Below are 9,779 nucleotides of genomic sequence, written 5' to 3'. Positions count from 1 at the left end.
CCCAAAGTTGCCGTCTCCCCCGGGGCCGGCCAGTCTTATGATCCAGCGGATCCTCCTGGGGAGGCCCGGCTGGGGAGAGGGCGCGGGCGCCGAGCGGCGGGGGCAGCGGGCAGGCGAGGCGACCGGGGCCCGGGCGGGGATCCGGGCAGCGACAGAGGCGGCGGCAGCTCCCCGCGCCCGCCGCCCCCTCCCCTCGGGCGGGGGGAGACGCTGCATGGGGCCGGGGGGGCGGCCCTGCTGCGCGGAGCGGCGGCGGCGGCGGCGTCGGACCCCCCAGGCGGGCTGGGGCTGAGCCCGGGGCCGGGGCGGGGGCTCCGGGGGGACCATGCCCGGAGGCCGGCCGGCCGCAGCATGGCTCACGGGCCCGGCGCGCTGATGCTCAAGTGCGTGGTGGTCGGCGACGGGGCGGTGGGCAAGACGTGCCTACTCATGAGCTATGCCAACGACGCCTTCCCGGAGGAGTACGTGCCCACCGTCTTCGACCACTACGCAGGTAAGCCTCGGAAGTGCTGACTAAGGGGCTGCTCCCCGGGCCGGGAACTTTGGAGGAACTTTGGCTGAGCCCCCTCGCCGCCTTCCCTACGCGCGCTCCCCACCCCTCCCCCGCCGCGCCCTCCGCCGGGCGCCCGGCCCCACCCCCAGGCTTCGGCTCTGGCAGCCCCTTCGCCAGCCCCACCGACCCCTCTTACCAGCCCCTACCCGGCTGCCGGGTCCCGCGCCCCGCTCTTCCCAACCCCCTCGGCGCCCGGGGCCGACCTCCTTGACCTTCTTACAGCCACCTTCCCTACTCCCCCAAGCCCCGGGGGGTAAGACGTGGCTATGGGATTTGGGAAAAGGGAATGGGCAGCTGGGGGCCACGTCGCACCCAGGCCTCACGCCACTTCACAGTGAGCCAGGCACAAGGGAGAAGGGGTGGCATCTCCTGGGGAGCGCCCGCCTGCCTCCAGCTGGGTTGGGAGAGGAGGGTCCTGGTGGGGACTGAAATTACCTCAGAGCCTGGATAATTGTGAGCTTCTTTTCCCGCCCCCACTTCTGCCCTTGCAGTCAGCGTCACCGTAGGGGGCAAGCAGTACCTCCTGGGACTCTATGACACAGCCGGACAGGTGAGTGTCTTGGCCCCTGACCGACACCCCCCCCTTCCTTTCCCCAATTTAGGGTGACTGCGAAGGGCCTTTGAAAACTGAGGTGTCTAGGAGGGTGGGTGTGTCTGCGAGGGGCCCCTCTGGATCAAGTAGTTATTTTTTCAAGTCAGTAAATTAGGGAAAGGGAGGAAAAAACCTCAGCAACAAACCCAGACCAGCCCACCGCATGTGAACCCCTGGGCTGAAAGTTTTTGCCTGTATGTGCTTTTGGTCTGGTGCCTGGTGTGTGGGTCCCAACTCCTGTTGCAAAGTGGCAGCGGCCAATCCTGAAGCGCCCTTATTTTTAGTTGCAGATGACCAGGTCTCCCCTCACAGCCTTTGTCTGGTCTCTCATTGGTGAGTGGTCTGCCTGCCCGAGGAGCCTGATTGGTGGGAAATGGCATCATCTAATATGATGGGAAGGCATTTGGTCCTGGTTATGTTTATTACAACATCATTGCACTCTGGGACTTGAGTCCCTGAAAACGTAATTTGTGGTGTTACCAGAGGACCACAGGGAAAAGAGAAAAGAAACAACAACCATCCAGCCACTCCCTGGGGCAGGGAGGGGAAGGAAGGGTTAGGAGTTCAGTGTGAATCTTGGAGGAAGAGCTTTTGTTGTTGTTGTCCCCTAGGAAGGCCAGGTGACTTTGTCTGGGTTTTCTTTGGTAGAGATTATTGTTCAGAAAGAAAATGCACCCTCGTCCTTTCGGTCTCTGACCGTTATTTGCAAATTACAGGTGGCTTCTAAAGGATGAAGATCTCCTCTCTGTCTCTGTCACAGTTGCACCCTCTTCCCAGACCCACTTTTGCGGTGGGCCTAAGATGATGTGTGTGATGAAGTTTTGCAGAATCCAGCCCTGTGATTAGACCTGAAAATTCGGGCAGAAGTTTCCATGTGTCATCCAGACTTGAGTCCTTGAGGACACGGGAGCAGCTCAGGGCCTTAGAGAGTGTCTTCAGGGGATGTCCAGTAGTTCAGTTTCCTTATCTATAAAATGAGGCTGAAAAAATTCAGACCATTCCCCTGTGCACATATTATATGCTAGATGCTTAGCACTGAGCCTGGCACACACTAGGTAGGTCACTAAAGAGGAGGTTTCTTTGTAGCTCTTCTAGATTTAGGTTTCAGAATTGTAGAACCAAGTTAGAGTCTGAAATATATCTTGTTGTGGGGGTGCCTTGATGTGGCCTCTGGTTTCTGTACCGTGAATTAGAGGAGTTGGAGGGTAGAGAAACTGTCGGCCGTGCGAGGTGCCTGAGGATGCCCCCTTTCACCAAACTGACCCAGGTCAGTACATCCAGTTCCTAGCTTTCCTTTTCATTGCCTGCCTTGTAGTTGTTCCTCCTTCTGTCATTACCAGAAAGTATGGAGGGCAAGAGGCAGAACTCATTCAATCAAATAAAACCAACTTTTAAGCAGTACAGTTGATAAACACCAGGTTGAAATTACTGGTTGAAAGAAGAGAGGTTTTTTAAGAGTTGTCTCTAATTTTAACTTCTCTTGCTACTGCCTCTTCCCTTTTCTTGTCACCATGACCATTTTTTGACCATGGGCCCTATTCAACAGGATGTGTGTATGTCAGAGCTGTTCTGTGCATCCTCACATCTGACTAATATTTACTGAGTTCCTTATCCATATCAGGCCTGGGGTAGCCACATGCAAATATCATTTTCTTCACTAAACAACCCCTTGAGATAGGTGATACTCCATCTTTGCAGATGATGAAACTGACACTCACAGAAGCTAGGTTGCTGATCTAAAGTCACACAGCTATTGAGGGTTGTTGCTGGGATTAGGACATGGGTCTGAATCTGCCCTCAGTTTGAGGTGGTTATATACACAGGAAGTCATAGGAGGTGCTGAGATGCTACCTGGGTTGATTGGGTTGTTTGTAGACATGGTACGTGGAATCCTCACAGCCATTCTCTGAGTGGCAGTTACCTGCCACCCCTAGAAAGGAGAGAACACAGGTCCAAAGAGTCAGCTACTGTTTCCAGTGGAGAGTGTAAGCTATATACCAAGTAGGATCAACCTACTAGTAAGGTTCAAATATTACTGTTTTTAACCCAATGCTTAAGACACCTACTCTGTTGGCTAAGAGATGTGTTAGGTCCCCTTGGTGTTTCTCCAGTGTCTAAGATTTCTACTTTTGGATCAAAGTTAGTGATAATACATCTTTCAGCATTTAAGTTTTATTACTAACAGGCAATCTTAGCAACATTATCACCAATGAGATTAAATGAGTACCCACTTTGTACCTAGCACTGTGTTAAATACCTGGGGGAGACAAAAGAATAAATTTAAGGTAGGGATCTGCCATAGCTGATGATGGCATAGGTGGAAGTGGCTGAATTAGATGCCTTCTCGTGTGTTATATAGGAGATTCCTGTGTTGTACTTGGTCATTAAGACCTCATGCTTCTATTAAATGGTAGCAGATTAATCTTACAGTAATAATAATGATAAAGAAACACATACACATGCATTTCCGTATCAGAGAGAAAATTTTAAGCCTGCTGGGCAGCAGAGGAAGGCCTGGGCTTTGAAACCAAACAAGCTTGGGCCCGGATCTCCACTTTGCTGTACCAGTCATAGACTCTAGCTAAGCTAGTCACCTTTGTGGTCAGGTAAAAATGTGGATAATTAGAATTTATACTGTGATGTTGTAGGTTGGCTCAAAGTGTTTAATGTATGTAAAAGGAGCTGATACCATTCTTCATTCACAGTAGATGTGTAAGAAATATTATGAGAAATTATTGTGCTCCATTGTGGGCAGTTTTGTGGGGGAAGGTGTCACAGGTGGAAGAGGACAGTGCATTATACCTGAAGTTGATAAAAATTCCAGTAAGATGCCAGATCCTAGAACCTTTTCAGTGGAGGTGTGGAGCCAGGTTTGTACTTCTTAATTCCTATGGTCACCATCAGTGGACCCATGGACACAGTCGAGTGTTTCCTGCTCTAAATGCTCTGTTTTGCCAGATGGTTTCCTTTCTTGACCAGAACGTGAATCCCCAGTGATGTACGAGAAACTCCTAGAAAAATAAAAGAGTTCAGTGTACCATTTGAGAACCATGTAGGGATGCAGCTTTCAGCTGCTTCTACCTTGGGAGGTAAAATGGGGTGAGGGGGAAGCTCACAGCACTGGAGGGTGGTTGCTTTCTCTTTAAAACGTTCACTTGGTGCTCACAGCAACAGCACTACCTCCCCCAGATTGGAACGTCTAGCCTGTGCTCTTTTCTTGGGTCCCCTCTTGGACTCCAGTCAAGTTCAAAGCCATAGATAACAATGGCCAAACTCAGAGATAAAAGAACATATTGGGGAACTTCAAGAGATGACTGTAGTAGATGACATTTTGCCTTCCAGAGCAGGCTACTTCCCCCTTAACCTCTGCTGCTATTGGCAGAGACACAAGGGGAAGATATATGAATGTGAGTGTGCTGGGCAGTGTTAGTCCCCATCACGTGCTCTGCCTGGGGCACGTCCGTCAACACCCGCAACACACTACCATTAGGCCAAAGGGAAGCCCCCTCTCTGGCCAAGCCCCTGGGTGGCCCAGGAGCATCCCCTACATTTTGCTGCCAAGCATTTCAGAGTGGAAATTGAGGGTGCTGCCTTCCTCCTCCGCAGGCCTGGTGGAGGGTCTGGCTTCCGCCCAGGGCCTCTCTGGCCTTTTGGTGCTTCTCCTTTTTGGCTCAGCTTTCAGGGCTCCAGAGTAGGCTCTGCAGCGGTCATCTGCTCAGAGAGGGGCGGAAGAGGTGAGATTTCCCCTCCATCCTTTGCACTGCATGGAGCTCTGGGGAAGTGGGAAGAGCTCTGGCTCTGGCGGATGAGCCAAGGGGAGCTGGCTGGCAAACTGCTCTCAAGCTACGGGCTCCAGGCTGCTCTGTTCATCCTTGGCAGGAAGGCAGAACTTGATACCCTGAAAAGGGAAGGACTGATGCCCAGTTTATCCCAGGTCCTGTAATGCCCGCACTCAGGAGGGTGTGTGTCGGGGGTGAGTTTGGGTTCCCTAGAGTTCCAGATTTAGCCACTGCCTGTGTGTGGAAGTCCATATGTGTGCTTTTGGGTGTGCTGTTGCTATATCTGTTAACTTAAACACACACAAGTTCAAGGATGCGTACAGGAAAGCTAAAAATATCCTTAACTCAGGTGTCCCCTGGGGCTGGTTCAGTGACAAGTGAGGTCTGTTCTATTACTTGACACAGCCCAGCAGCTGGGACTGCCTCGCGAGCCCTTTGGGTGCCCAGGCAAGCACTTCTCCTCCCGAAGGGAATCTCCCCGGGGGGCAGTCTGGGAACGCCCGGGCTTCTGGAATGCCCCGCCTTCAGTGTTTCCTTGGGCAGCACCCAAGGGCCCAGGATAACAGAAAGGGGGAGGGGAAAGCCCAGGGTTTGGCCACTCACAGATGCCTCCCACCTTCAGGCAGACTCCTCACAAAACCCTCCAAAGTAGACTTTTTCCCAGATAAGGAAATTGACAGTCAGTGGGCTTATGGAAACCAGACCTAGATGTGATGAGGCAAAAAGGTTTTCCTTACTTTGGAAGGGCCTGCAGGGAACATCAGTAGGGCTTAGGAAGTGCCTGCTCACATGACCCAGGCTCCAGGTCCCTACTGCCCCATCCCTGAGAGGCCCAGGGAACAGAGTTTGGGAGGAGCCGCAGGGTTCCTTCCAGACGTCAGCCGTAACAGGTGAAATGCTGGCACTGAGCATCCTGGTTTCCCTTAGTAACCTACTGTAGATTTGTCATGTGTGCATTTTGCTAACCTTTTTAGAAGCTATTTATATCTCCAGCCTGCACCACGTCATACGGAATACTGGCTTCCTCCTCTGCGTGGGGAATGTGGCCGTCCTTTGTTGTCTCCAAAGCCTTTGTGGTGACCGAGTGCCTTGTGTGCCCACTCTCAGCACTCTGATGTGGGTTTGGGATGTGGCCCTCTGATCCATCTGGCTTCTCCACTTCTGTCATGATTCTTCTGAGGTTTGGTGACATTTAAACTCTGGGAACTAAAATATCCCAGCAGGTGTAGCAGGAACCATGTCACAGGTGTGTTCGGATACCATCCTCTCAGCTTGAGGGCAGGGTGGGGGGCATATGTTGTCACCTCTATGTGTGGCGGGATGTGGAAAAGGTGGGAAGCATCGCTTTAAAGCTCATGGGTCAGAGGCCTTAGGGAGAGCTGGGTGTTTGTGGTTTTGTTGTGGAATTTGGGGTTTCGGGAGATGAGTCTTAATAATGGTATTAAAGCAAAACAAAACATAGCAGCTCTCCATGGGGCTATCGGTTTCTAGCAATGACACATGTGTTGGTAGCAGCTGCTACTACAGAGAGGCTTCAGATACAGAATGGCTATACTGCCAGGAGGAGTAGAAAGAAGCCGTTACAAAGAGACAAAGACCAAGACCACACATGTTTTTAAAATTTGTGCGCCTCAGCTGAATTTCCTTTCACTCAGAGGGCTTGGTTTTGCCCTAATTTGGCATGCTTGGGTCAAGGAGCAGCTTTCCTTGCCCTCAGCAGTTTGCTGTTCCTCTTTTAGTTTCTGGCAGGCAGCTGCTTTGCACGAGGAAGCGAGGGGAGACCCAGCCAGGGAGGCTGCTCGGGGCGGCAGGATGGCCACGCAGGTCGTCAGAGCCCTTTGGCTCCCTGAGCACCGTTCTCCAGATCACTGCCTGCTGGCCTGGCCCTGTTCTCTCTGAGCACAGAGAGCGGTGTCTTTTTTCTCCAGCACATTTCCAGCACGTAGCCCAGTGCCTGGTGCATGGTAGGCCTACAATGAATATTTCTTAAATTGAGTTGATTCCCATTTGGCTGTCAGCACATTTCTGCTAAAAGGTTAACCAAAGACTCAGGTTATAGCTGTTAAATAATAGCTTCTGGCACAAACCCTTTCTCGGAAAAAAGCTTTGTTAATTTAGTAGAAGTCTCCAAGTTTCAAAGGAGTAACAGGCATGGGGGTACATAGCAGGCCACTGGTTTTATCCCCACCCGGAACCTTTTTTAGTGGTCACCAGTGGGCCATCCCCCAGTACTCTCTCAGGCGCAGACCTCTGTGTCTTTCTTGAGACCTCTCACTCTCAGATCCCTTGAGGAGGAGGCAGCTTGGCAGCAAAAGTGTCGGTTTTGGATTCTCCAGACCAACTTTGAATCCCAGCTCCTTCTCTCTGCTGTTAAGCCCATCAGCCAACCGGCTTCTTCCCTCCCTGTGAACTGGGGAGATAACAGCCACCTGGCAGGGTTGCTGTGAGCGTTAAAGATGATGTGTGCTGTCGTCCTCTGTGGCCTGGCACCTGGTTGGTGGTATGGCCCAGGCCGTCTTTGGGGGCTCCACACCAGTTCAGTTCAGCTGGTGCTGATTCAGTGCCTGCTCTGTGTTCCCATCTTCTGTGGGGGAAGCATGTGGGTATCAGATGGCAGAAAAGTCCACCTATGCAGCGGGGAATGCTCCTCCTGTGAAACTGAGTCCCGTTGAGAGGAGGTGGTAGGGACAAGCTTTGGGAAGATTTCGGCTTGCAGGGAGAGATGGGAGGTGGTACAGTAGACTAGTTACCAGTGTGGGCTCCCACACTGGACTGACTGCTGGGGTCCACTTCCCAGCAAGGAGCTTGACCTCTCAAAACCTCTGTTTCCTTATCTGTAAAATGGGGATTATAAAATCAAGTCAGAGCTTCCCAGTTCCCAGATAAGGAATTTTCTTGACCTCCAGGCAGCTGGTTGGGGCCTGGGATGGACAGCCCTGGGCTCAGGTTGTCCCTTTCAGCTTGAGCAGTCTAACCTCAGTCATTTACCCTGTGGCCCTTCTACCCCTTCCACTGTGCTCTTCTCTCTGAACCATGAAGTGAAAGCTTGGGATGCATTGGACTAAATGAAGTCACGCAGGCAGAGGGTCATGGAGAGCAGATATTCTGGGTGGAGAGGAACAGCATGGGGCTTGCACGTATGGACTGTCCCAAATGTGTCTCTTTGGGGTACCTTGGATCGCTGCTTTCAGTGTCAGCATGTGGAGTGAGGATGATAACTACATTACGGAGTTTTTCACCCAGAAACTGACAGCTTAGTAATTAGAGAGATACTAATCTGGTGCTGTGTTGCTTGTTGATTTTAATAGAAAGAACAGACTGTGGGGGAAGGGGCCTTTATTATGGTTGCTGTTTCTTTTCAAGTGACTGATGGGGGCGGTAGAGCAGCCGCCCCCTCCTGATCCCCAAGCTTGCCAGCCCTGCCCAGACTCAGGGTAGAATCTGGGGTTTCATCATGACACTCTCGTCACTGAGTGGCATTATTGCAGGGTGCCAATCGTGTTGCATTTGGTGTTGCTGTGAGGCCTCTCACCTGCCCCGTGAGTAAAGGAAGCAGGTGGTGGTTGCATCACTTCGACTTGTGAGACCACACGGCTGGTAAAAGGCAACACCAAGACTGAAGGCCACACCACCCATCCCCAAGGCCTGGGTTCTTTATGTTAAATTACTCATGTGAATCAGCTTGACGGTGTTGTGTCTCCTTTACCTCACATATCTTCTGTTGTTGCCTATTTCATGTAAAAAGTGCATTCTGGGCACATCATTCTTCTAGACAGAAGAGTTGGTGGAATGGTGTCTCTAGATGGGACACTAGGGGCTGCTGCTGAAATGGCTCCTAAAAAATAACCTGCCACCCCACCCCTACCCTGGGAAGTTAAGGGTGTTTTGTCCACTTGTTCATTCACCTCCACTCTTGCTGAAAAAGAGGGCTCCCCTGGGTGGCACAGGTGGCTGCCCTGCCGGCGAGGCTGCGGAAGGGGCTTGGTGCTCATGCAGGTGTCGCCTCTTCCCGGGAAGGAGGACCCAGATGTGCCCGGTGGATGTTTGCTGACTGTCCTCAGGAGGCAGAGGCAGGACTCCCTCTCTACCCCCTCGAGTTTCTCACCCCTGTTCCTGCTGCCAGCCTTGACTTGACATGAGCTTGTTGTGCTGGGGGGCTGCTGGGCAGGGCTGCTGCAGCTTGCAAATGATTGGTATCTTTTCCATCCCATAGAGGCTGCTCCAGGCTTTTCTTTTCTCTCTTGATGAGTTTTCTTGTTTAAGTAAAAACTGCCATTTTCAACCTGTTTATCCCTCTTCCATTGGATGCCCTGGATATGTACCCAAAGACTTCCTCTGCCACCAGCTCCTAGTGTTGTCTGCTTTCCTGAGCATCCCGTTGACACCACCTCTGCACGGGCGTCTGCCCTGGCTGTCAGGACTAGATGAAAACATTCATTCAGTCAGTCAGCAAACATTCCCCAAGCACCAGATCTGGGCTGGGACCTATGCCAGGGACAGAGCTTACAAGTCAGGTCGGGAACAGGCCCTGCCCCCAGGGAACTCACAATTGGGTGAAGTGAGGAGGGGAGCGGGTGCCTGTTCATGGGGAGCTCAGAGGAGACTGGATTCTGTCCTTCCCAGGAGATGAACTGTTCCTAAGAGCTAAGCTGCCTAAGTTTCTCCGGGTCGATTTTAGGTGGAAAAAGTGCTCAGATTGGATTCTCAAGTGTACTAGATGCTCAGCAAGGGTTTGAATTACTGCACTGGTTCTCAGATGTAGTCCTCGAACCAACACGCATCTCCTGGGAACTTGTTAGAAATCCTAACTCTTAGGCTTCACCCTAGACCTCCTGAAGCAGAAGCCCTACAGGTG

At 52.0% G+C, this 9,779-nt stretch overlaps 1 protein-coding gene across 1 annotated transcript in view; it reads left to right on the top strand.

The window, feature by feature from the left end:
* Positions 1 to 12: 12 nt before the first annotated feature.
* Positions 13 to 9,779, top strand: part of RHOQ (ras homolog family member Q) — a 35,410-nt gene continuing 25,643 nt past the window's right edge. The window contains exons 1-2 of the mRNA XM_031466949.2: positions 13 to 493; positions 1,045 to 1,103. Of these exons, the coding sequence (XP_031322809.2) occupies positions 352 to 493; positions 1,045 to 1,103 (201 nt within the window). The 5' untranslated portion in view covers positions 13 to 351. The remainder of the gene's footprint in view (positions 494 to 1,044; positions 1,104 to 9,779) is intronic.

Source organism: Camelus dromedarius, chromosome 15, assembly GCF_036321535.1.
Source record: "Camelus dromedarius isolate mCamDro1 chromosome 15, mCamDro1.pat, whole genome shotgun sequence".
In the NCBI taxonomy this organism is placed as follows: Eukaryota; Metazoa; Chordata; class Mammalia; order Artiodactyla; family Camelidae; genus Camelus; species Camelus dromedarius.
Note: the sequence above shows the minus strand (reverse complement) of the source record. Positions and strands in the feature narration are given on the sequence as shown.